This window comes from Amblyomma mixtum, chromosome 4, assembly GCF_055824585.1.
Source record: "Amblyomma mixtum isolate Tamu chromosome 4, ASM5582458v1, whole genome shotgun sequence".
Classification (NCBI taxonomy): Eukaryota; Metazoa; Arthropoda; class Arachnida; order Ixodida; family Ixodidae; genus Amblyomma; species Amblyomma mixtum.
The window spans coordinates 137,146,771-137,174,632 of record NC_143015.1 but is presented as its reverse complement, the minus strand read 5'-3'; the positions used below and the strand labels follow the sequence as shown (position 1 = coordinate 137,174,632).

The 27,862-nt window shown below is 48.7% G+C and overlaps 1 protein-coding gene across 1 annotated transcript; it reads right to left on the bottom strand.

Annotated features, from left to right (window-relative positions):
* Positions 1 to 26: 26 nt before the first annotated feature.
* On the bottom strand, positions 27 to 26,751 carry LOC149348383 (uncharacterized). The gene is made up of 9 exons (XM_089541738.1): positions 26,729 to 26,751; positions 26,084 to 26,184; positions 20,201 to 20,402; positions 19,452 to 19,605; positions 19,259 to 19,356; positions 16,568 to 16,697; positions 14,680 to 14,862; positions 6,095 to 6,217; positions 27 to 236 (listed from the first exon to the last, which is right to left on the bottom strand). Exons 1-9 carry the CDS (start codon positions 26,749 to 26,751, stop codon positions 27 to 29), a joined length of 1,224 nt encoding a protein of 407 aa, XP_089397864.1.
* Between the last annotated feature and the right edge of the window lie 1,111 nt (positions 26,752 to 27,862).

Below are 27,862 nucleotides of genomic sequence, written 5' to 3'. Positions count from 1 at the left end.
CGTTTGTCTCAGGGTCATGGACGCTGTCAAGACGACGATGTTGAGAGACAGCTTGAAGTATTGTAGCGGTCTTCTGAGTGGACAGCCTCCAGCAGCCTCCTGATGAGCTTCACACGATTGAAGAGGCCACTTTCAAACCGCATACTGGGGCAGGGCACATCGTCAGAATCGTAGTCAATGTCGTAGACGGCTATGCCGAATGGCAAGTCCGGGAACTGGGACCTCGCCCTGCAAATCTGGAATTGCGTGGATGACAGATTAATGACTCAAGAGTCTTGAAAAAGATTCCCAACAATGTCGCCACCCCCGAAGGCGAAAGCAGAAAAGCCCGATGCGTTCATGTTGCGGTGTGGGCTAGTTGCTATGACAGAGGCGCGGAAAAGAGCGATAACATGAAGCACGCATAGCACTGGCTTGCAAGTTTCTTAGTCATCAAGACAAGAAAAATCACCCAGTCAAACTATACACAAGCTAATAGTATGACAGCATATTTCCTTCTAGCAACTCACATAAAATGAAAAGGCATCTAATTCTCCTCTCACAGCCCACCTCCAACTTTCTATCACGCATCTTCAGCTTCACGGTAAGCCTATCAACATCAGATCATATGCCTATAATTCTTCCATCTCATGCCTCGGCGTAATCCATAACGTCGGTGGCCACTTCACCCCTGATGACCTCATGCATGATATCGAATCATTCAAAACCGAAATTCTTGCTGCTCGCATGATGGGCACCACTCAGTCGGTGCTCATAACTTTCGCTGCAACCGTCATCTCCCACTGGGTGTATTTTAAACGCGTTGCCTTCCGGTGCCGTCCCCATAAGCGTAAGCCTCCCACCTGCACCCGTTGCCTTGCTCTTGGACACCGCGCCCACCAATGCCCCCGGGACAGCGTTCCGGCCAAGTACCGTAGCTGTGCTGCTCCTCTAACCGCCGACCCTTCCGCTCATGAATGTGCCCAGCCCTGGTGCGTTCATTGCCAGGTAAAACCCCACCCCTCCCTCGACCATACTTCCTCTTCCTCATCGCTAAACAAGCGAGTGTGTCAAAGTTGCATACCTCCGACGCCTAGGTTTGCGCCGGGCCACTCAACCTACAACCCCTTTCTCTAATTATGAACCTCCACCACTAGGCTCCTACACCGCCAAAATTAAAGCATCCTCGGTTCCAGCGTCCCTCCCTTCCACTACACCACCCTCTCCATCATTGACTGAGGAAAGCCACTCCTTCGACCTGGCTCGCCATGCTGGAGCGGCAGCAGCGAGAGCAGCAGAGCATATCCTACGACCTACAACAGCAGACCAATGCCTTGAACAAAACCATCAAGACAACAAACCTCCTCTCTTACCTCCCAGCTTACAAAGCTAATTGAGCTTCTTGCCATATTGACCACTCCCTCCTCCACCATCCAGGCCGCCCCTTTGGCTGATCTTGTGGAAACCACCACACAAGCACACCACACTCTCTTGGTTCAGCTAGATACATCGGTTCTCCAGATTCTGGCCATCCTCCAAGCACAATCCAAAAAGTTGGAATCCTTCACTTCTATGCTCCACTCCCTACATGAGACACTACCCCCGGACAAAAAGACGGAAAGCGTACCCTCAAGAGCCTCTACCTCTGCACTATCATAACGGCGTTTGGCGAGGGCCTCGAGATTGTGCAGTGAAACTGCGGAAATCTGTGCCATAATAAGACCCCCCTCCACCAGAATCTACTCGCCCTCCCCTCCCTGCCCCATTTTCTTTTTCTCGAGGAGACTCGGACGGCCCCGCACTGTGCCAGGCTACCGCGCCTACCATGGCACTACCGCCACACCACTTGCGTCTATTTATGTACGCAGCGACGTGCTCGTGGAGCCACTTGGCATTCCGTCCACCCTCCTTAAATATTTAGTTGGTGTGGTCTATTACCACCCTTCTTCCTGCGTCTCACTCGCCCTTTTGTCTTTCTACAACACCCCTGTCACCTCCTCTTTATTCTCAGCCCTGGGCAAGTTCCTTCACTCTATTCCTTCTACCTCCCATCTCCTCCTTGGCGGTGACTTTAATGCCCCTTATACACTCTGGGGCTGCCCTCAAACCCTCAAACCCGGGCGCCTCCTCCAATGTCCGGCCCAGGAACGCCACCTCACCCTTCTTAACACTCCTGGCTCCCGTATACTCGAGCGGGCACTGCCTCACAGCGCCCCACGACACCTGACCTCTTTTTCTCTCGTGGTTCACTTTCCTTTCACTGGCAGCTGACAGCCAAAACTCTTCTCAGTGACCATTTTCTCGTCCTTATTACCACCTATCTTTCCTACATCCTTCGATGTCACCCGAAGTAGTTTTTCCCCCATCCTCTCATCGGCTTCCTACGCCGCGTCTGTGCACAGGACATGCTTCTGATTCTCCAGCATACCTTTCGGTCACCTACCCCCCCTCAAATTAACGCACTTGTGACCGTCGATTTTCGCAAGGCATTCGACGGTGTTTGCCACGACCACAGCCTTGCTCAACTCGCCTCCCTAGACTGTGGCTCCCGCATGTACTCTTACATCCGCTCATTCCTTTCTAAACGTGTGGCTCGCTTTCCAGTAGACACTCATCTGTCCGACCCCCACCACCTCTCCCGTGGCACTCCTCAAGGTGCTGTTCTCTCTGCTACCCTTTTCAATCTGCTATGGCCCCTCCCGCCACCAAGCTAGCTGAAATTTCCGACCTGCATCATATATTTTCCGCCGATGACATCACTCTCTGGTGTTCGTCGGGCTCTCCTGGTCACGAACAGGACACCGTGCAACGGGGCCTAGATCTTATCGACTCCTTTTTCACCACCGTTGGTCTCTCTCCTGTTCCTGACAAATCCGAACTTCTCCTTCTCAACCATTCCTCATACCAGCACTCACACAACCCCTTCGTCTCTCTCCACCTTTCTGGCTCTCCCATTCCTGTCGTCACACAGTGCATAGTTCTGGGCTTTCCTTTGCATGCAGCCAAGAACGTGCAAGCCCTCCACCTCGTTGTCACCACCTGCAACTCGGTAACTCTCCTTCTGCAGCGCGTGGTACTCAGTGCTCAGGTCTCCACGAGGCTCATGCGAGCCGAGTTGCCCGTACGCTGGCGCTCAAGAAGATCTTGTACTTTGCACCCTACGTTTGCTTCAATCAGGCTCACCTTAACGCTCTCGAGACTGCCCTTGTGGGTCTCTACAAAGCAGCTCTCAACCACCCTATGACTGCTTCTTTCACTAAGAACCATGCCACAGGCCTCTTTCATCCTCTCCGTTCTCTTCTCTCCTTCCATCGTGACTCGCAGCTTGCCCGGCTTTCCCTTACACGTCAGGGCCAGTGGCCAGTGACTCAAGCGGGTATCTCGCCCATTCTCATCGCCCCGTTTACTTCTCCCATTCCCACCACGGCTCCCAATATTCGTATCCTCCCCCTCCCGACCAACATGTCCCTCGTCTTGCACGCCGGCCGTCGTCATGCGGTCGCGCAGCACCATTCCCCTCTCTTTGATACCCAGGGTGTAGCCTACACGGATGCTTCCTTCGTGGCTCCTCCAGGTTCCTGCGGCTACGCCCTGTACCATCCCCACCTTCCCGTTCCTGAAACCCACACCATCGGGCCGTATCTAGGCCCTCACAAGCCGCTATACACCCCATACAGAAACGCACCCTAACCCCTTCTCTCCAACAGGAGGTCGAACGAGCGGTCTCCGCATTGCAGCCTTCCATCGTTTTCCTCCGCTGGGTCCCTGGGCATTCAGGGATTGACGGCAACGAGCTGGTTCATCAGCTCGCCCGCGACACACTTTTCCGGCCACCGTTGATCCCCTGGCCCCAAGCCCTCAGATGACGGTGGGAAACTCATCCTTCGACGCACCATAAAAGAGGTCTACCTCGAGCTCCGCCTTGACAAACGCATTTACCCTCCCCCTCATCCATCACTCAGTGCCAGAGGCTCGCCTTTTTCGGCACATCCAAATGAATGCAGTCATCACCCCGTCTCGCCTCTTTCTCCATCGCTATCGATCGGACCCTTCCTGCACCAAATGTCCCTATATCTATGCGGACCTGGTCCATTGCCTCTTCTATTGCCCGGTTGCTCAGCAGTCGGGTTCCTACACCCCACAATCTTTATCCATCACCACCTGGCTCGGGTTGGAGCTGAAGGGGAGGAAGAATATCGACTTCTGGTCGCCCAGGCCGTCGATATGCCCCGCCTGTAAATTATGGCCGAATAAAGGTCTTCTACTACTACGGCATCAAATATTTCTCGGGGATGAGTGATTGAAATATGATATAATAACAACTCGCTATTACAGGGCAATAGCGGTCCCACTACATTGGATTGCATGGTTTCTACGAACAATAGACTTTACATAGTTCACCCGATCACGTGCATAAATTTTGATCCAACGGCCGGTTTCGCCATTAGAGCGACTTCTACACGTAGTCCGTACCTTTTACTGACGGTCTGATTCGTATCTTCATAGTGTCGACTTATGGCGCGGTTAGGTATCTGAAAACATCAGCAGCTGTTTTCAGCAGCAACAGCAGAGCACCACTTCCCAGCCGCACTGCCAGATTATGGAAGGAACAACGTTCTTAAAGCAGTGATATCTGCCGTCACTAGCACAAACTAATTGATTAACGGGTGATATCTGATTGAATCATAGTTTGAATGAAAACAAGATATCTCAACCACGGCCTCTAGATACAAAGCGCAACCTCGCTTTGTGCTGTGCATCAAGCGGCCGTGTCTCAACTGAGATAAGTCCGCAATTTTTTTCAGCAGCCAACTGAGTGCAGTCACAGGGCTAGAGTGAAGTGCCACACGCTTCTTCACATTGTAAGAAGTTGAAGAGGACTTATTTTTGTAGCGAAAACCTTCACTACGCTAGTCAACACCCCGCTTTCCGTGAGCCGGCATATGTCGGAGCACGAGTGACGTCATGAACGGCGCAGGCAAATGTGCGTGTGCGCCGCCGAATCTCCTCCTCGCCACCGTTTGACCTTTCGCCGCAGCCATGCGCAGTGCGCATTTTCTTGTCTCGACAGTGATATATATTCTACATAGCGATCAGTCCTCAGCGTAATTTTGTGCTAAAACTTAACCGTGGGGAAAAAAAGTTCAGGGGCACGTTGTGTGTAAAGTGCGTAGAGGCGAAAAAGTTTTCCGAGCCACTTCGACTGCCTCTGTGGGACTGGCGACGTCACCACAGATTGAAATCACACATAATTAACGACGAATTACTAAGTAATTACAAACTAATAATTAATGACTAGTTGCTGATTACTGACTCAATAGTAATTAACTGCTAATTAATGGCGCTTAAGCTTCACCTTTAAGAGTAGAACGCGAAAGTGTGTTGTAGCGCTGCCAGAGAGTCCACGAACGCCACCGCTAGTTCAGCGCGATGCCTTGCCCTTTGAACGCAACGATTTTTAAGGAAAGGAAAAGGCGCAGTAATTCTCTGCCATCCCGGTGAACACGTGAACCGCACCGTACAGGAAGGGAGAAAGTGGGAGTGAGAGAAGAAAAAGAAAGAGATGCCGTAATGAAGGAAATGAAAATTGTATTTGAGGAAAGTGAATTACGCAGTAACTGTCTCAAATACCTCGGTGGACACCCGTCAAAAGCGTTAAACCTCTTTACAAGCATCTGCTGACAGCGCTCTGTTGACAATGATGAGGTATTAAAGGCTATCGCCTTTAATGCCTCAACGAGTAAACAAATTAAAGAAACGAAATAAACAAATTAAAGAGATGACCTGTCCTTTAAATGCAAACTTTGGTTAACTGATAGGTAAATGGAATTTTGAGGAAAGGAAGTGTCTGTCTCAAATATCTCCGTGGAAACCGGAACCGCGACATAAGGAAAGGGTAGAAAGTGGGAGTGAAAGAAGGAAGACCTGCCGTAGTGGAGGTCTCCGAAATAATTTTAACTACCACGGGATCTTTAACATGCACTGACATATCGCACAGCACACGAACGCCTTTTGCGTTTCGCCTCTATCGAAACGCAGCCGCCGCGGTAGGGTTCGAACCCGGGTACTCCGGCTCAATAGACAACCACAGAGAAGAATTCTGAGCAACACTTACCTTCTCCTTCAGGGCAAAATTAGAGTCAAATACCATCATGAAGCGAGTCTCTGGATTGACAGCGTATTCGCTAGCCATTACGCTTTCATATCTGTAGTTTGATCCAAAAGGTGTACTGCAGAGCTGCAAAATAAACAGGCTTGAGAATGAAGGTCGCCCCTCATCTTGCCATTCCTTTTAGCACACAATGGGCGTCCTTATACCTTTCGCAATAATTGTAAGTCTTGAATATTCCGGTAACCTGAATTAGGGTGATGACGAAAAGGGCCACTACACAGCTCCGATCACCATGCTGTTTAGTTTTGTTTAGTTCTTGTTTAGTTTTGTACGTCACAATTTCTTATGGCTTCTGCTCTTTTTCCTTGCCTTTCCAGCTAAGCCACTCACATATGTTTCATAGTAGACCAGTGATATGAACTTCCGCCCCTTATTAAAAAATGTATAAAGAGCACATGGTTTTTGCTCCAGTTTCGGACTCCTAACTCCAGTGGCAAAATATGACTGTAGAGCCTTGTTACGTCTGGCCTTCGTCGTGGGGAAGACAACGACATGGCAGCAGCGAAACGCCGACAAACCCCGAGACGCGCGTTGGGTGAACGCCTGGATTGCCACGGAAGCCGCGTCCGTCTGCCCGGTTGAGCGAGCGTTTCCCGTACACCGAGTGTGAACGCGCGTTCGAAATGCGCGCGAACGCCGCTCATGGACATTTCGGCGTCTGCGCTACGTGGTTGGCATCGTTCCCCTCTCCCAGCGCGTGACAACGGCGTGATCTCTCGGGAGTGAGTGAGTGCGTGCGTGTCTGTGATTGGTGCCAGTGAAACCCGGCCCCCATCTAGGGACCCTAGGGAAGAGAACTCTTAAAAAGCCGGCAGCGGCACGGCAGAAGAGCTTTTTGTCATCATGGTCTCCTGTTGAGCTGTCGTGATGCAGCGTTCCTGCAGCTCACTTGTAAATATTCCTGTATAAATTCCTCTTCATTGTCTTTTCCCAACAGCCTCGTCTCAGACGTCCCTCATTCACTCTCCGGCACACGACCATGCTACCTCGTCCGTAACAAACTGGTGGCAGCGGTGGGATACGGCTACCTCGTCCGTAACAAACTGGTGGCAGCGGTGGGATGCTGCTACCTCGTCCCTAACAAACTGGTGGCAGCGGTGGGGTGCGAAACATCGGACGCCAGCGGAGAGTTGCGGACAACGGGACGATGAGCAGCAGAACGGCGAGTCGGGGGCAGTGCAACGAGCCCTGTGTGTTGACTGGTTGCCTGCAGCGGACCGACTGCGCTGGATTCTTGGCTGCGAGGTTTGGTGAGTGCGGGACTTTCTTCTGCTGAGTTTTGCCAGGCTTTTGTTAGTGTCAGGAACAGAGCTGGTAATTGGGTTGTCGTTGCTGCTGGGTTAGTTGCAGCAAGACAATAGCGGGCAGTAGAGAAGCAGCACTCGGAGCAGCCATGGATTTGAAGACGCTGCGCAAACCAAAGTTACTGGAACTTGCGAAAGAGTTGGGTCTGGAGGTATCAGACAAACTCAGAAAACCAGAACTGCTGAAGGCTATTCTTGCGTTGGAGGCTGAAGATGACGAGCTTGCGGAATGCCTTGAGACCATTGAGGAGAGAGAATTGGCAAAAAGAGAACAAACGAAAAAGGAACAGGAACGCGAAAGAGAGCAGCGGCGACAGGAATACGAAAGAGAGATGCGGGAACTCACGCGTGAACTTAATACGCTCAGAAGTAAGAACGCGATCTCGCTTAAGTGTTTTCAGAAAAGACGAAAATTTCAGAACTTTTCTGGAAAATTTTGAAAGAATTTGCATGGAGGAGCAGCTAGACGAGGATTATTGGCCAATTGTGTTGATGGGATTCCTCCCATGTGAACCTTGTAATGTCTGGGCGAGGTTGTCTGACGAGGATGCCCACAACTATGCGATAACCAAAAGTGCGCTCCTCCGATACTTTCGAATTCCCGCGGAGGCAGATTTGGAAGGCCAAATTGACGGTGGTAAGCTACACCGCGATAGTGTCAGGGACCGAGTTAGAAGCTCCGCTCAGTCGCCGGATGACACGAGTGCTGTGCAGAAGTGGCGGCATAGGACAGGTTTGGTCCAGGAAAGAAAGGCCACTTCGGCAGCGAGGACCGAGGAGTTCGGTCGAAAAGCTAGCGAAGAGTGCAGATCCGCCAGCCGTGAGGGCTCGGGCGATAATGTAGGCACTAAGGCTAGCAACGTGGAAGAGTGCAGATCCGCCAGCCATGAGGGCTCGGGCGATAATGTAGGCACTAAGGCTAGCAACGTGGAAGAGTGCAGATCCGCCAGCCGTGAGGGCTCGGGGGATAATATAGGTACTGCTAAAAAAAAGGAAAGGGGCAATGCGTTGGTTTTGAGCCCAGAGAAGCATGCACTTTCCGGGAAGGAGGCTGATTGCTGCGATCGAGAAGGTAGTACCCAGGACAATAACGCTACGTTGGCCGAACAGCGTCTCATAGTTCAAGTTCCGGGCAAGAGCGTTAGGCTATTAGGATCGATTAGCAAGCCTCAGGGTAGCAAGTTATGCCCAGCCGAAATTAAAGGGCAGTCGGGACACTTAAGTGCTACGACACGCAGTGACTCATCGAAAGAGCGAGCCGATAGTTCGAATTCTAGTAGAAAAGGCGGCTCGCTGCTGAGTCAAAAAGCTGATGAGAAGGCTGAGTGCCCCGCGAGAAAGGGAGACGTGCAGGACGGAACAGCTAAGAAAGTTTCCGGAAGGCGACCGCGCGCAAGGAGAGCCATGCGAAAGGGCAGTCTGGACAGAAAGGACAAAGGACGGGCCCAAAGCATCGTAAGGGTGAAGGCCGGTCAACCATGTAATGCTCCAAGACTGTCATCGCGGCACGCCAGATGCGATAAGCGCCGTACAAAGGCAAGGCTGGCTAGGCGTGTACAGACAGCGCGAAGGCCACCTGACCCATTGTGGGGACGCTACGGTAGCAGGACGCGTAAAACTCGCAGCGGGCCGCAGAGGACGCCCAGCTACCGCATGGAAGAACGACGCAGAACGCGTTCCAGTCGAAGGACATTGCCGAATCGAGAGAGTACACGCAGACGTTTGTTTCATGCGCGACCGTCAACCCCTCGCATTCAAATGTTCAGACGCTACTCGGGTGTTGGAGACACGCGGCCGGTGTGCGAAACAAATCAATGTCGCGTGGCGTCTGAGGCTCGCAGGTGTCGAAGCGCAGTTAAGCCCTTCGAATTTTGTGAATTGTCGGCTGCTAAAGCCACTGTTGGTGTGCGTCCGCGCAGGGCACGGCTGAAGAATAGGCGACCCCTTTGAGCCGCGGCGCGGCTCGTTAGCAGCAGATTCCGAGGATGTCTCTGCTGTTTTAAACCATTCCTGCAGAAAAAGCGTTTTGCAGAATGTAAGGGTTCGGTAGCGTTCGCGGGGGTCATCGGAACGCGGCTGGGGGTGCTCACAGCGAAGCGTCTCCTTTCTTGGAACGCGGCCGCTCGCGAACGCGCCGGCAGGTATACGGGTGTTCCCCCACCCGCGGTACTGATTCGCACACGTGCTGGCACGGATGTCTATTTGTGTTTGTTTTTATTTTGTGGTGGAGAGAGTGCTCTACTTTACGGCAGCTGGAGGGCTGGCCAGGCTCTTGAAGAACCAATCATGTTGAGAGCACAATATGATTGGTTGCTACGAAATGTGGGCTGGGCCTTTAGGTCTTTAAAACCGGACCCCGGAGCCGGAATCGGGGTTCTGCGCTAAGGTAAGATGCAACGCATCTTCGGCAACGCCGAGAGGGGCCTCCCCTAGTGATTAGCCAGATCCACCTTTTTGTTGTTTGTCTTTTGCCGTTTAATTTGTCTCAAGTGTCTTAACTTGTATCTATTGTACATATTTGTATATAAATCTCCAGTTATTGCCTTTCTTTATCCCTGCGTCTCGAATCATCGAGAGACCGTCTCTGACGGGGCACCGCTGGTGCGAAGAGCTTCAGTCTTCGAGTTGAAACCAACCCGTCTCTGGCGGGGCACCGCTGGTGCAATAAGGAAGAGGTAGAGAACCTGTGATCTTTACTGGCGCAGTCGACAGGATCCTGCGGCCATCGGAAGACGGCGCAGGAAGAAGACTTGAAGGCAGGGTGAAAGGTGACGACAAGGCGACAGGTCAGCGTTCGTGAACGGACCTGCGGAGACACGGCGGCAAGGACGCAAGGACCACGGCAGTAGTCCAGCGACGCGTGACTGCGTCCGATCAAGGAAGCAGCGCGTCGGGAACTCGACGATCACCGGCGGCGGACCAGCGGCGTGCGACAGCTCATCGCAGCGTCCGGGGAAAGTGGCGGTGGACCCCGACGCCAAGGAGCTGGCAATGCGGATCGACGCATCGAAACCGTGAGTTTCCTTGGTCGCATTGTTCACGTCCCTGTGTTCGAGCCGATAGGACATCTGAGGGGTACGGAAGGCGGTATGGAGAGCTATCCAAGCCTGCCCTCACTTGATGTGAAGTACCGAGTTGAATTAGCGAAGGCGCGTTTAGCGTACTTTCAGGCTGAACTTGCGAAAGTAAATGGAGGAAAGGCGCCACTGTGCCAGGAGAAACCTCAGGATGTTAAGTGCGTCTTGGAGGAATTAGAAGCAAAGCGCCAGCAGCTAGCGCTGGAGCTCGCTGAGCTCAAGGAGTCTAAGAGAGCTAGTGAACTAGCGAGGGACAACTACTCCGAGTCCCGAGAGGCGAGGCCGCCTGTGCTGGAAGACAAAGGAATATACCTGTCAAGCACAGGTCAAGAAAACAGCCAGGCAGAAGAAAAGAGGGAGCCAGCTTTCCACGAAAGTGCAATCTCTCGTGAAGAAAGTGTCGTGACGGAACGCAGCGTCGCGGTAATCGAGGCGGTGAACGCGCACTCCGACGATCCAGCTGCACAAGTTAGCTCAACCCCTAATGAGACCAGGGACGCGGACGCGAGTTCAGGATTGTTGGAAGTCACTCTGACAATTCCGAAAACGCAGTCCCAAGCAAGCTGTGAAAAAGAGCATTTCGTGCAGCAGGAAACGGTCGGTGAGGACAGACGTCAGATCGGCGAGCGAGTGAAAGGAGGAAGTCTGGCGTCGCCGCAACCGCACACTGTGTCGGGCATAGGGTATGAAGTGCCCCATAGCGTTGATAGTGGCAGGAGCGTTCCATCCGAGGCAAAGAACGAAGGTTGGCCTGATGGGCCGACGGGACCGAGCGCCACGCATTTGTTGAACGCACTCGACGTGTGTCCCACCAGGTCCTTGGAGGACAAGGAGATGCGTGGCGAGTTGCCACAAAACATATTCGGATCAAGCGACTGCGAGAGAGCTCATGCAGCCTCAGACTATGCCACGAAGCCGGCAAGCGCCGATCAGGCACGGAGCGGCGGTTTCAAAGTTTGCTCGTGCAGTAAAGGTGCAGATGGCCCCGGGCGAGGTGGAGTGGCAGGAGGCAGGAGCGCGGCTTTCATGTTGAAAGCCGGTACGTGGAACACTATGTTCCGCGCTGCAGGTCGCCGAATCAAGCGTAGCGAGACCGGCCGCATTGGTATGGTTAGCCGAGGCAAGGGCTATGCTCCTTACGCAGCACGCGGTTCGTACCGGCGCGCCAGAGAGAGAGTGCTCTCAAGTGCGTCGCATGGTCAGAGGTTTTCACCTATCGATGACCAGGACGTTTTTGATCCTGGAGGGCCCCATCTTTTCAGTTCGCGCCCCGTTGTGGCGCCAGCCTAATGAGTGGCTTACCGTTTAGGCGTTAATTGTGTTACTGACAACACGTGGTGGCTCGAATGTACACAGGGACGCTCGGTGCGACTAAGGAGGCTCACGTGGGCATTGTGCGAGTGCTGTGAACGCTCCAGTCGCGAGTGTCTGTGTCTGTGTGCTCATTCGCGAGCAGGACGACGGCGTGCATGCAGGCGAACTGGGTGCAACGCACCAACTTGGACGCTGTGTTACGGCGCACGGCAGGCATGCCACTGTGTGTATTTAAGTGTGCATTTTGCGTGATGTTGTGTTGGTGCCCGTGTGCATTTTGTTGTTTTTGGTTTTGTTCGAGCCAGTGTTTGTGTAGCTGCGGTATGTCACCCACAGGGTGGTTTTGTGACCCGTACCGATCCCTTTGTTAGAATTCTAAAAGTGGCATTTGAGCCCTTTGTAGAATCTTGGGAAGGGCGTGTAAGGGTTCGGTAGCGTTCGCGGGGGTCATCGGAACGCGGCTGGGGGTGCTCACAGCGAAGCGTCTCCTTTCTTGGAACGCGGCCGCTCGCGAACGCGCCGGCAGGTATACGGGTGTTCCCCCACCCGCGGTACTGATTCGCACACGTGCTGGCACGGATGTCTATTTGTGTTTGTTTTTATTTTGTGGTGGAGAGAGTGCTCTACTTTACGGCAGCTGGAGGGCTGGCCAGGCTCTTGAAGAACCAATCATGTTGAGAGCACAATATGATTGGTTGCTACGAAATGTGGGCTGGGCCTTTAGGTCTTTAAAACCGGACCCCGGAGCCGGAATCGGGGTTCTGCGCTAAGGTAAGATGCAACGCATCTTCGGCAACGCCGAGAGGGGCCTCCCCTAGTGATTAGCCAGATCCACCTTTTTGTTGTTTGTCTTTTGCCGTTTAATTTGTCTCAAGTGTCTAAACTTCTGTACGCTGTAAATATCTGTACATAAACCTCAGTTATTGCCTTTTTTTTATCCCTGCGTGTCAACTGATCACACGAGCGTCTCTGACGTGGCACCCCTGGTGCGAAGAGCTTCAGTTCGAGTTACCAACCGTCTCTGGCGGTGCACCTGTAGTGCAAAGAAGAGAAGAACCTGATCTTTACTCAGAAAAAAAAAGTAAAAAAAAAAGAAGTTTTGAGCAGGAATAGGTTTCGGACTCGTTGGTTACATTGGAAGCGTTCCTTTTGGACAAAGATTGTTTCGAAAAATGCACTAGTGGTGCCCATGTGTAACAGCGTCCGTTAAAACGCGAAGTGTTAGCCAGACGGGCCATTTAGGCCACTAGCATAAGCGCATGGAGTCGCTTGATTTTATGGCATTAGGAAAATTACTGTGACTTTGGCTCCGATGTTGAGCGAATCTTCGCGGGGATATGCAAGGTGACGGCAGTATGCTGCTATGCAGAATGAAATAATGTTGTGGTCATTACTAATCGGAATACATCACAAAAAGGGGAGTCTCAAAGGTAATGCCGATAGCTTAAATTGAGGTTCCTAGCGCAAGAGTCAGCGTCATAGTTGCGGTTTAATGGTCTTTTTCTTCCTGATGTAGGATTTTGAACCGATAAGTTTTGTTTGTTTTAAATTGAGATGCGCTTTGTGGTGTAATGTGCCGATTTGTGGGCATTTTCACAGTGCTGCGGAACTACTCCCAGGGATTGATTTTGTAAGAGGGAAAGAACCTGGCATCGCTTAGTGGGGATTGTGTCGTGCTTGCGGACTGAGCAGTTGGGTTTTCGGCGTGGTTCTAACGCTAGCGGTGCACGAGTCACTTTGCAGTGCCCTTTGGGAACCTGCACCTGCAAAGGAAGACTTCGGGGTGCGCTGAGCTCCAGAACCGCCGAGAGAGAACCGACTCCGGTTGAGACCAGCCTCAAGCGACATCCCTCCGGACAGCGGATGCTGTCCCCTGTCCATCGGGATCTCCTTCCCCCGGCGGGACAGTCTGTTACGTCTGGCCTTCGTCGTGGGGAAGACAACGACATGGCAGCAGCGAAACGCCGACAAACCCCGAGACGCGCGTTGGGTGAACGCCTGGATTGCCACGGAAGCCGCGTCCGTCTGCCCGGTTGAGCGAGCGTTTCCCGTACACCGAGTGTGAACGCGCGTTCGAAATGCGCGCGAACGCCGCTCATGGACATTTAAGCGTCTGCGCTACGTGGTTGGCATCGTTCCCCTCTCCCAGCGCGTGACAACGGCGTGATCTCTCGGGAGTGAGTGAGTGCGTGCGTGTCTGTGATTGGTGCCAGTGAAACCCGGCCCCCATCTAGGGACCCTAGGGAAGAGAACTCTTAAAAAGCCGGCAGCGGCACGGCAGAAGAGCTTTTTGTCATCATGGTCTCCTGTTGAGCTGTCGTGATGCAGCGTTCCTGCAGCTCACTTGTAAATATTCCTGTATAAATTCCTCTTCATTGTCTTTTCCCAACAGCCTCGTCTCAGACGTCCCTCATTCACTCTCCGGCACACGACCATGCTACCTCGTCCGTAACAAACTGGTGGCAGCGGTGGGATACGGCTACCTCGTCCGTAACAAACTGGTGGCAGCGGTGGGATGCTGCTATCTCGTCCCTAACAGACTGAAGAACTTTATCCCCAAATCATTCACGCAATGTGACGCCTAAGAGTAAAGAGTAAAGTAAAAGTAAATTTTCGGAGGGGCGTCCTTTCACCTCATTTGATAAATAGAAGTTTATGAATAGAATGCCGCACATTTGTTTGCTCAGTTCAGGTGCTGACTAGGTGTTGCGTTAGCAAAAGGATATAGCACCGTGCTTTGTAAAATTATTATCGCCCGCTGGGCTGTGCTCGCGAATAGAGTTCGGAGTAAATTTCGAATGCATCGTCGAGAAGTTGATGGAACGAAATTTACCAAGTTGGGAACAAAGTTGATAGAGGTTTGGAACGGTCGGCAAGGCTTGAAGAGGCCGATGTCTTCAACAGTGGCTTCCGTGTTTGTTGGCGCGTACCAGTGGCCCCGCATCGAGAAGGATATAACGAAATAAGGAGTATGCCGGCGTCTTTCCTCGCTATCCTGTCTCTTCATGGCTTGCACCTTTTCCAGGGAAATGGGAGAAAAAAATGGAATACAAGCATTTCAATTTGCGTGAAGTGAACACTGCAATTCTTTTTCTCAGGATGACAGTAACGAGATTGCCATTTTAACATGTCTAAAGGTGATTCTGGTCTCCTCACTTGAATATATTTTCTGGTATCCACAATCTAGAATCTGAGCAGGAGGTGCTTGCGCGTTTTTTTCGCAGGAGATTTGACAAGGATTTTTCTCCAATTCATGATGTTGATGATGATGATGAATTCATCCAGTTACATGCAGGAGGCTGACGGGGAAGAACTACTTTAAGGCCTTGTGCATCCTTTTATACCCTGTGAGTCTGGCCAATGTGTCCAGATGACACGTGTAACCCGCTTTATATTGATGCAGTCTAATTTTATTCCCAAACTAGACCTCACCAATCTTGCTGCACGTCGTCGTCAAGAATGCATCGAATTCATGTACACTTTATTCAATTCACCAGTTTTTTTTTTCTCTAGAGAATTACCAAACATATTCCAAACTTATATTCAGAAGGAGCCATCAAATTCCGACATTTTATGCTTGCACTAGCCTCTTTAAGTGCCGCTTTTCCCCGTATACCATTGATGTTTGGAATTCCTTAGCAGGCATCATCTTTTGGTTATCATCAGAATTCTTACAAGCCTCTTCCTAATGAAAGTATATTTTCTTTTTTTCTTGTTTAGCGCAGGTTAATAATACCGATGCCTCTCTTGATCGAAGACCACAGTGCTTGCATGCTTGGTGTGGGTAAACCGGATCAGCCCATTAGACAGTACAATGTGATAATTAAATTCGCGATGATGGTAGAAAACTTTCCTACACTGTAATGACATCGGTTGTATTAACAGCTATATTGTTTTTGGAACGCATCTTGGAGCTCACCGGTACATTCCTGAATTTTCCCCGGTCGCCCGTACCATTTGCTTGCTCGAAAAACAAATTCCTTGAAGAGCAGAGTTTGGAAATTGACCCTCCTGAATGAAGCCACACCACTCCTGCGCCTTCCTAAAGCTTGCGTGACGAGCACCAAAATACAGGGAAAAGAATGCAACACTAGCGGCTAGAAGTGTATGAAATCTGGATGTAACAGCGGACATCTTGAACAGCCTTTTGTATATTGAATTTTTATGACTGGTTTACCTCGATATATGTCATCAATTTTGTTTCTATTGTTTTTTTTTCGGAGACGCTGAGACTGAGAATTGTTTCACAAGTATTGTTTAACTTGTGAGCTTAACTTTTGTATTCCGTGAAAGAGATACTACTAAGCTATATTAGTTAAGACGCATTAGTTACTTAAACCTTAGCATAGCAGCCACTCTTGTTCACAGTGGTGAACTGTGGTAAAAGAAGACGAATACCCTGAGGTGTAATAGGGGCATCGACGTCTGTTGACCGTAATAACTTGTAAAATAGAGCAAATAAAAATTATCCTATCCTATACTAAAGCTCGCTCGCAGCCCGCACGCTTGGCTCGAACCTTTGTTGAGCGCTGCAAAGGGACTTAGGCTCTGCTGAGCCACAACCACCTCTTAGTGGAGGTTCCTCTATGTAGCCCCTCTCATCCTGATGCCCCGTAGCCGCATCCAAGCTTAGATGTTCGTTATGCCCGAATAGAGCTTTTTCTTCTGTAATACAAGAGAAAATCAATTTCTCCCATGCAATGGAAAGTGTTATAACTTACAGTCGTCCGCTCGTTGCACTCGTTGCCGGAAGGACACTGTAGCATCGTCATCGGCAATTTACGGCACTCTGGAAAGTCTGGGTGTGACACATGGGTAATGGCGATGTATATGGTGGGTTTAAACACCGTCCTGCAGAGTCAAAATAGTTTTGGTTTATTAGGGACGACAACAAAGAAGTGGGACGAGAATAAAAAAGGAGCGTGAAGCAACAGGACAAACGCCAACACGCGCTTGTCCTGTTGCTTCACGTTCCTTTTTTGTCCTCATCCCATTAGCGCCTCTTTCTTTCAAAAAAGAAAGCCTCACTTAAACCTGTGTTCCGAGTTCCAAAGAAAGCCCGCGAAATACAAAAAAATCACGTGACTAGCGCATTCGCGTGCCACGATTGTGCTGCTCTAACTCCCGGCTAGAGTGAACGAAATCAGCTGCTGGTATGGCGCGACGACCCCACTGCTCCGGCAGGCCGATATGTTGCCGGTGGTTGCGACACCCGCAAGAGCCAGTCTGCAAGAGTGAGAGCGCAAGTTGTGCAGCAACCACTATGAGGTCGTCCCGGCTTGCCAGCAGCTAATTTCGTTCATTCAAGCCACGGTTGAGAGCAACACAATCGTGGCGTGCGAATGCGCCAATCACGTCATTTTTTTTTGCATTTCGCGGGCTTTGTTTGGAGCTCTGAAAAACGGTACACGTGAGGCTTTCTTTATCGAAAATAAATAGAGTGGGGGTTTTTGGTGGTGCTCTCCATCTTTGCTATGAACATTTGCTGTCTGAAGTCAATATTTACGTGGTTAGAAAAGTTATCTTCATTGATAATTAACTAATTGCAAAACAAAAAATTGCCTATGATCCGTAAGCCGGCTGGTAGGTGTATGTACGTGGTTTCGCTGGACTACCTCAAATTTTTGCTTTATCCTTTGGATAAACATAGCTTGGACAACCTGTATATAATACCTCTCGCTTTCTTTTCGCCACTTATTGTGCGTGCCACGACTGAAGCGTTTAATGTGGTACAGAGAAGTTGAAGCGGCCTGAACTGAAATTTTATTGTCGTTTTGGTCGATACTTGTAATAAAACCATTACCACCAGAACTCCAACTGCTCTGTCCTGTTACCTACTTCCCCATCGCTAGAATTCGGTTATTGCTCGCTATATGACACGCGCGACGCTCTGTCCCTTACTTCATTCGCTGTGCGCTGCTGCGTTTCACCATCATCATCATCAGCCACACTACGCATACAGCAGGGCAAAGGCCTCTCCCATGTCGCTCCAATTAACCCTGTCCTTTGCCGCTGCGGCCACCGTATCCCCGCAAACTTCTCAATCTCATCCGCCCACCTAACTTTCTGCCGCCACCTGCTACGATTGCCGTCTCTTTGAATCCCCTCCGTTACCCTTAATGCCCAACGGTTATCTCTCCTTCGCATTGCATCCCCTGCCCGATCCCATTTCTTCCTCTTGATTTCTTCTAGGATGCCTGTCTTTGTACTCCTCCGCGATCATCACCGCCATTGATTGATAATACAATACTGCGGTTCTCTGGCGTGCGTCCGGATAACTCCACACGCCGCACTAACGGCTATCGCTCGAGTGCAGAATTGACAACAGCAGGGCCACTGCAATGTAGAGAGTGAACGTTAAAGCTTCCAATCCACTTTGAAAATAGTTGAGGAGCACAGCGACCTTCGGTTAAGTCCCAATGCTATGCGTAGTCCAAAAAGTCGTTTGAGATAAATGTTGTTTTATTGTGTCCGTGTTGGACGGGTATAATTACTTCTATTTACGGTGTTGTTGAACAATGTGCGGCCTTGTTGATTTACAGCTGGCGGCAGCTTCTACAGGTTGCATTCACAAAACTGCGGGAAGCTCCAAACGTTGAATCCAATAGAACTGGCAGGCTCGTGAATATGGGGCTGCAGCAGTGTCTCTTCGATAGATCGCTTGAAAGGGGTACGTACTTGCTCGAAAGACGGGACGAAGACAAGGAAACACAAACGACATGTACATGCTTCCTTGTTTTCGTCCCCTGTCTTTCGCGCATGTACGTACCCCTTTCAAGCTATGAACCATGCAACTCGCCCAGATTAGACTTTTAATCGATAGATAGGTAACTAGGTGTCAATACCATGATCGGCATCCTGCGATAAAGATGCGTTGAGGATGTGTGTTCTAGATTTTTCACACTGCTAGTATACTTTAACTCCAAGACGTGGCTGAACACCTTCTGCTGAATTTTTAGCTTTCGCAAAAACGCTGCAAAAGGTCCTGCGTTGATCAAGTCACGAAAAATCCGAAGAAATAAACAAAGAGGCTCCTTCTTTCTCCATTGTGCACTTGTGTGTGCTGGCTGAGCTGTTATAAGTGCCAAGAAGTTTTTATGTCTGCTTTAAGACTTTTTTCAATCCATATGATTGTCATTACTTTTTCTGACCACAGCCATAAAATGTGCTGGCACGGACCCTAACCAGTTTGAGAGTTCCCCAAGAATGAAAAACGATACGACATTGATGACGCTCTTTAGATAAGCCCTGCACATTTCAGAAGAAGGACACAAAGAAATCTTTATGGTGTCAAACTACTTCCATGCTTGCCGCGCCTGCAGTTTTGCTGCGGCTATGTTACTCAAACTTCCCGTTGTTGGTTTTCAGGTTTCAACGCAGCTAGTGAAAAGAAGCAGGAAAAATATACTTGCTCAAATTCTTCTGGCAGCGTTTCACCTTTACTGCTGTCGAACTGCATGCCGATAAATGTGTAATAAGCCGGATTGTTTCTAAGGTATTCAATGATTCCCTGCAGAGAAAACAAAAAGTTGAACATCGTGTGGGCATCACATAAAGAGTTGAAATGGGATACAATCGCGATATAAGTACTTTCTCAAGCCGTACCTTAAGAAACAACAGACATTTGGTTATTGTATGTTTGGTAGTGTACGCGCCGTACAAGTTCAAAAAGCCGAAGTGCAACCATCCCCAGATGGTGAAGTCGTCGATATCGTGCCTGATGCCTTCGCCAACGGGGTCGAAGAAGAGCTCGCCGTTCCTGTAGGAGAGACAAAATCAGCAGTATTCTTGGCATCAGCGTCAGCGCTGGGAACACATGCATAAGTTTGTAGTCATTCGACGCCGGAGAGAGACTTTGCGTAACCTAGCCCATATGCGAGCGCTTCGATACAAGCATTGCGTTTTCATCACAGGCTGTGAAAGATGTTTAAACCACCAACGCAGCAGCACATGGTCCACGCCGCGCAGGCAGTCATTGGCGAGGAAAACCAAATGTATGGCGCTAAAGCAGATGAGGGTTGCGCACCAAATGAGGAATGGTAGCGTTTCACTATTTATTTATAAAATGCTGCAGGTGTGGGTTGCGTTAAGCTGGAAATGAGAATAATTCAGTTCAGGAGAAAATATCTTCGAACCTCACCTCAGAAAACTTCAGAAAAAAACAACAGAACAATCAGCAATATGATGACGAATCGACACATCGGTCATGATAATCAATCAGGTTTGTAGGGCAAGGCTTAAAAAGCACTATAGTTAGCCACTCCGACAATTAAGCCACCTCTGTAGAAAGACTGTTCACTGCCGTCAGTTATGAAAACGGCAATATTTTTTTCCGGTGTTTAGGGAGAACTTACTCAGGTGTAAACGAAGCACCAATTCCAGTGATGCTCATTTTCCAGGTGGCTTCGCAGAAATGCAGCAAGCCGGCGCCGTCCGACGTGCGTTTACTGTCCTTGACGTACACCGACTCGTAGAAGATGAAATCGCACAACCCGTCTCCCGGTAAGATGCTGCTGTTCGAAAATTTCACGCTGACCGTGCACACCAAAGGTCCATCTGAAAGGGATGGTTCTAACGATGCACACTGTGCTGCAAACCTCCCCTCAATCACGACGTTGTTGGAGATACGTTTATATTAACAAGGGGCTCAGGACGCTCACGAAATTGCTCTTTTCATGCTAGGGCTGGAAAACACAGGAACGTCGCATTGATGTTGTCTTCGGGCCTCAATACAACAAGTGGCGCCTCCACACCCAACAATTTTGAACAAAACTATTTTTGTTAGGCGAAAAGTTTATGAACGAAATTTTTCTTGTATTTAAGATTCCACTAAAAAATCAATCAATATATATTCAGACCCCTCATCGGTAGGTTTGAATTTTCTTTTCAATTGTTATGTTTGCTATCGTCAAAACCGTTCCCAATTTTTTTTCTATGGCAGTTCTAAACGCTCGATACGCGCGATGAAATTCTTGAAAAAAAAAAAAAAGATTTCGCTACACATTGTAAGAATGGTCCATCGCCTTCAACATTCCCACAACATCACCGTGCAATTTTCTAATATTCAAAATTTTGCGCAAGAGTGTTGGATATGATCAAATCGGAACACAACTGTCTTTATTTCATGGCCGACCGCAGATATTCGCAATGGGATCAGTTTGGAAAGCTGTAGTCCTTCCTCGTCTAGAGACATACGCCTTGCGGTGTCTCGTGTCAGAACGTGACCTGATGGCACTGCTGCTCAATGCTCCTCCTTGATTCACCACCTCAGCAAAATATAAAAGTTTGTTCACCCGTCTTCCGCGGCGCGTCACTAATTTTGGACAGAAAGAACGTGCGAAGCAAACGCGAAGGCTACCGAGCAAGAGTGAGTGAAAGATAGAGGTATTATTTGCCCAAACCACTTTGCCTGGCCGGCATGTCCCTCATGGCACAGACACCCCTCTTCCGCAAATGTTTTAATTACTTCCGTTTGCTGCATAGCATGATTGATATATGTATTCTCTTCTCGTACGGTGCCATCCCACACGACAGCTTCCATGAGCCTTGACGGCCTTCGTGCGAGTCTCGTAAATATTCAGAAGTAGCTTTCAGCAAGAATGTAACACTGGTGCCAAGACTTTTTCCAGTATTAGGGAAGTTCTGCGGACAGTTATAACGTTGACAAACTTTCTCTCCGGCTTTTTTTTTGTTTTAAGATAGGCTTGCTTCCGTACGAGAGCGGCCAAGAATCTCATGTGCAGAGTCACGAGCGGATGGCCCACGCGTGGTGTGCGACAACGGCACTTCGTCGACATGAAATCAGTGCAACCCATTTGAGAATGATTGCTTCCTACCCACCCACGTTTTGCAAAAATGAGGACGGGCCCGATCGGCGGGTTCGCGAACCGCGGCGCGGCGCAAACTGCGTGGCGAGATTTCACCGTTGCGATGGCATTACTTGTGGTAATGTTTTCTTATCCCCCCCTGTGCCAGAATATAAGAATGGAGTGGAGCGCATATGGGCGGTTCTCTGAGATCGTGAATGGCAGTTTACCACTATCCTTAAAGGGCAATGGAGAGAGCTATGGAAAGGAAAAAAAATGGCGGGGCTTAGCATTGGGTAAGCCTGGTAGGTTGCGAAAGCAGGTGTTTCATACTCCATATGCAGCGCCTCTAGTGGGAAGGGTACGGCGAGCCGTGGCAAGCGTCCGCTTGTGCCCGACGAACCGAGTTGGTAGCCCGTCTCTCGCTCCTGGTATGCCGTCACGCTGTGACGTCACTAGGCATGGTATGACGTCTGGGGTGATTCTAAAGGTCACACGTGGCAAGTGGCCGCCGCTACGCGAAGGGCCGTTCTTGGGAGTAGTGTTGCTTTCGCAATAAAAAGAGAGGTTTAACGTTAAGAGACCGGAAGTGGGAGGAGTGGGTGAGGGAGCAAACGTGGGTTAATAACATTCTAGCCGAAATGAAGCGAAAAAAAAAATGATCTTGGGCCGGGCATGTAATTCGAAGGCAAGATAGGCATGTATGGGAAGCGTCAGCAGAAAGTTGAGTGGGCGGATGATGTTAAGCTTGCGGGCGCACGGAGGGCACAGCTGGCAAAAGACAGGGTTAACTGGTTAGACATGGGAGAGGCATTTTTCCTGCAGTAGGAGAAGTCAGGCGGATGATGATGATGATGACCTGTTCCAGAAAAATATTCTAAGCTTTGGAGATCAGGAGCCTGTGTAGATTATGCGCGTATACGTACTCCGTCAGTGAGGAAGCATAATCATTTCCTTGCTCACACGTGCATTTTTTGTCCTTGACGGTATGCATCTCGTTGGCGAGATCTTAATTATTAATATATGATGTCACCGAAATTAACCATCGGTTGTTATTAAGTGTACTGTTCGTCGGTATTTTTTCACCCTACTGTGTGTGACTCAGCAAGAAAACATTCATTTTTAGCTTTGATTCTGCCCATTCTACATGTTGTGTATGACACAGGTCACACTTCATTTCATGATGCTTCAAAATCACGTGGAGGAGAAATTCTACAGGCGCGTGTACTGTGCGATCTCAGTGCACGTTGAAGAACCCCTGGTGGTCGAAATTTCCGGAGCCCTTCACTACGGCGTCTCACATAGCCTTAGTCGCTTTGGGACGTTAAACCCCATAAACCTAAACCAAACCTCAAAATCAATTAGCCCACTAAAACATTTTAGTACGTTTATACTGTTTAGATTATGGGACTTAATGTCCCAAAGCGACTCAGGCTATTAGGGGTGCCGTAGTGAAGGGCTGCAGAAATTCCTACAATCTGGGGTTCTTTCACGGGCTCTGACATCACTCAGTACAGCGTCCTCTAGAATTTCGCCTCCATAGAAATTCGACCGCCGTGGCCGGGATCGAACCCGCGTCTTCCGTGTGAGCAGCCGGCCGCCATAACCACTGAGCCACCACGGAGGCTAAATTATTGCCTTTAGAGGGCAGCAACTGGCTCAAATAGGCTAACCATGAAGGCAGGCTGGAGAATATCAATAAGAGGCCGAATACATCGCCAACTCCTCGTCGGTGGAATCTTAACAAAAGACATCACTTGAGAATTTCCTGAGGCATAGTACGATTTTAAGTTTCGCTTTAACATACTCCGTACTTCATACCCCCCCCCCCCCCCCCCATTGAACACTAATGTGGGTCGTTTATTGCAAGTTGCAGACCTGAAGCAAAGTCGTCCTTAAAGAGGCGGAAAAAATTGAAATCTCTAAGCGTACAGTAATCACGGAGAGGAACTGCAGACCCCCTCTTTCCACCGCTCCCTCCCGTGTCTTCCATCCCAAGAATGAGGCCCTTACAACGGTGTATGAACTCGCTACCTTCCTGTCAGTACCAGACTCTGCCCGCCTCTCACCGTCACGTTTGGGGTCGACGTCCCCAATATATACGCAGGTTAGACATTTTAAGTGCTTACTTCGGAAAACACGAGGCTCTGGTGTGGCTGTGGACATTGTAGACGCTGCGGTTGAAATCGCCGTCTTATCAGGTGTCGTATCCTCCTTGCTATAGTCAGTGCTGTAGTCGTTGTCGATGCTTGTTGAAGCAGGCCTTTCCGTAATAGACGTCATCGTGTTCTGCGGCGTCGCTACTGTCACTCGGGTTAGCTCCGTGACTACTGCTGTATCCGCTTCGTTGGGCGAGTATGTTTCAACTGTTGGCACCGCCTTGTCACCATCGCCACCGCCAGCACCTAGAAGACCTGGGTGCGTTGTTTGATCGGGATCTCGACCCGTCTCTGCACAGAAGGGATCAATTCTTCACGTGCTATAAGTATGGCTGGTGACGAGGTGGTTATGCTGTCATCATTGCTGGAACCGCGACTAGAGCTGTTGTGCGGTCCGGTATACAGCCTTTTTGTCTCTCCCCCCCTGTGTGTTTCAAGGCTTAAAACTTAAGATCTCCTCTTAGCTCATGCCTTTGTAGTGACCAGCACAAACCTGTAAACCCGATCCGGAGGTAATTTTGTTCTAAAAATTGTGGTAAAATAATAATACAGTAAACTGCAAACACAGCCTAGGAGCTCATGTCGTAACAGTTCAGCTTGCAAAAGACAACTGGGCACTGAAGCCACTATTAATGTATGTTTGTTGATTGCTTCTAAGAAAGTGAACCAGAATGTTTAAAAATATATTTTTCTGAGGAATCGAAGCGTGTTGTGCGGCTTTGTACATTCAGTGATGGTGAGCTCAGAAAACAAATGCATCATGTTAACCAGTGTGCTCCCTTATTACTTTTTAATAGTTAACATCTCCAGAATTAATGTTTGGCGCATGGTTGAAAATACTAATTTGGAGCCACCAAGTAGTGATAGACAAATCATTTCTTTTTTATTTTGAAGCGGCGATTACTCTCGGCGCTACGGCACAAAATTTTAACCGTCGAGCGGCCATTTCAGATTCCCTACAATTTCACTCCGTGCAGTACGTTTCCCGTGGCCTTTTCTTAAGTTAAGCGGAATTTAAAGATTCCCTGGAAAGCTCTACACGACGGAAAACAACATGTCATTGGTCTCACACAGCTTCGGTGCCCCGCTGTCGTTGGTTCAAGTTACGTTAAGCACTCTGTATATGTAGAATGCTTCACCTAAAATTTTCTGCAGTTTTCGAGTGAGTTGAACGCTCAGCAGCGTAGCGCTTCTGAATACATCTAAGCCGTGCTGACTAGTTCGGCTGGTTGCCTATAATGAATAGCTAACTTTTTAACCGTTGATTTTAGTCTCCTTATTTATTGAGAAACGTGTAGACCGCCGTAAGGGATATCCACAGCAGTTTTTAGAATCGCGAGAATGCACTTACTCTCACCGCTCGTGCTCAACAGATTCCACCTATATTGTGTCAAAATACATTTCAATTCGAAAAGCCTGCAGGCAAAGCAACCCTTCCTGGGCAGGTTAATCGTCGAAATAGCCAAAATTTGTTTGGCTACAGCGCCGAGTGTAACTGCGTTTTCGAAACTTTAAAAACTGATATGTATATTGCTTACGGTAGACTACACGCCACTCAGTAAATAGGAACCCTATCAGTAATGATTAAAAAGTTAACTCTTCAATATTAGTTAAAAAGCCTACACAAATTAGAACGTTCTAGTTGTATTGTAATGCACTACATGACTCACTATACTAAACTGAAAAACGCGCTTTGTAACAAAGAAAGCCTGTTTTGAAAACTGCACGACACCTTAGGCGAAACACTCATTATGAGAGCCATATTTGAAGGCAATGATATTTGATCGAAGAGATATTTGGGGAAAAATACATTTTCAAGCAAGATAGTAAATTTTCGTTCGTGGTGAGAGCGTTAATTAGGATTCGACTTGAATGTTCCACCCACCTGATCCAATAACGACTTGGCGTATTTGATCACTGTTACCAGACAACTTTTGAGTTTTTGTTACTTTTGTTTCTGTTTTTTTTAAATGACTAATCCTTCGCTCATCCCACTCCGGCTGTTTTTTTCGAGAATGCCACTTTATATGTACCGTAATTTTTTATTATATGTTCGAAATAGTGCATTTTATACTTTGCGCGGTTTTGTGTTGTTTCGAGAACGTTTTTCATATTACATTCTCCAGTTTTTGTTATCCTTGTTTGTACTTAAATTTTCTGCCATTTAGTTATCCTTTTTCTAAGCAATTCACTCCTATAATGTGCCATGACCATGAAGGCAACCAAGTAAAGAAGTAAATTGATTCGTGCACCTTAAACGAAGAGTTCTCACCTGGCGACGTCAGGGCGAATGCGAGAGCAATGAGTACCAGGGAGCCCAGAGCGCAGCAGATGCATCCTAGAATGCTGTCCAACTCTTGGGATCGGGCGTCCCTGCACAAGAGAAGGCAATGGAAACACGCCAAAACTCTGACATAATTTGCGTGCTGATTACATAAGCGACGAAGTAAACTCGGAAATATATACATGAACATCTTATTGCAAGGAAGTTATGTCTTCACCGTGTTTCCTGCAGTGATCAAGATATGAATCCTTTAGATTAAAACTACGGGCAAGCAACTCCAGGGAGTGTTCCGTAATGAACGGGTGCGAAATAACCGAAAACCAAGTTAGTTTCCCCGTCAATGATAGGTGCATGCATGACTTTCTGGGTGTTACATTGTCGCCATCAGTCCGCGTCGCACTTCCTAACTTAAAGATAGCACCACCTGTTACGTAAACAGAAAATCATGGAACAGTGTGTGGGGAATCGGAAATATGTGGGCGTTCTGAAGAGGACGCCGTGTGATTAGGTAAGCACCGTTGGCGCGTGGTAGCGTTGAGAATTTTACTTTGTATACGCAGTCAATAAGTTATGGAATTTTTAGGTCTTTAAAATTTACCACTTTGGTACATTTTTTGCGTGACGACGACTAACCTGACGCGGTAAGCGCTGACCATCTGACGGCTACTTAATCGTGGTTTTTGCAGTGATCTCCTGTATTTCATCGCTAATAACGCCTGCCGACGTCAGCCCTCATTATTCTCACTGTAAAGTAATGTTAGCTACGGAACTGATATGTGTTGATGCGAGCTTGCGCGTAATTTGTGTCACGCGTTTGGTTTAGGTTTATTGGGATTTATCATTCCAAAGCGACTCGGGCCATCAGGGACGCCGTAGCGGAGGGATTCGGAAATTTCGACCCCCTGGGGTTGTTTAACGTCCACTGACATCGACACAGCACACGAATGTCTAGAATTTCCCCTCCATTGAAATTCGGCCGCTCAGTGCAATGATAGTTGCAAATCCACTCCAGAATTTTTTTTACCGAGATATCCCTTCGCTGTATTATCTGTTGCCATGCATCGTCCAACAGACGATACAACGAACGAATATTTCGAAAAATGAAGTTCGGCAGTGGAATTGCAGCTATTCATTGCATTTAGTAATACAAAAGAAAACATTATATAAAACTCGAAGAGCTTTATGAACCGTAAATAATATTTGTTGATTACTGTTGAAAAAGAATGACAGAAGTAAAAGTTTCACTAAAAAAGGAAATCCTGTTTTCAATGGGTTGCCTTCTAAGGCAGCTCCGAAAAGAAGTCCATAATTAGTGTTGAGCCTTTTAGCTGTTCCTGCGGTACTTACTCTATGAAAGCTTTTTAAAGAGGTAAGAAAAAGCAACAAAACCAGTTAAAATCTTGAACTCAAAAAATAAGACGCCTCTAAGAAGAGAAAAAAATATGATTTTGTTAATGCACTTACGGCGTTCGTCTGTGTTGGAGTACGGAGCCGCTGTGGACAAAATGTTTTTTTTTATTCCGCACGTGTCTTTTGTATACTGGCTAACTGAGGTAAAGCGACAGCTTAATTCAACTCATTAATAAGGAGTTCTTTGAAAATACATGCAACGGCTATGAGTAAAGACAAAACATATGTGCCCTAGATAGATTTCCTAAATTAAGCTCTCTTATGTTAGGTACTTAGTCAAGGTGAACCAAAAGGCATTCTTACGGCTTTCTGGCGCTGTCTCGGTGGGGCCTGTCAAGGTGAAGGGAGCAGGGTGTC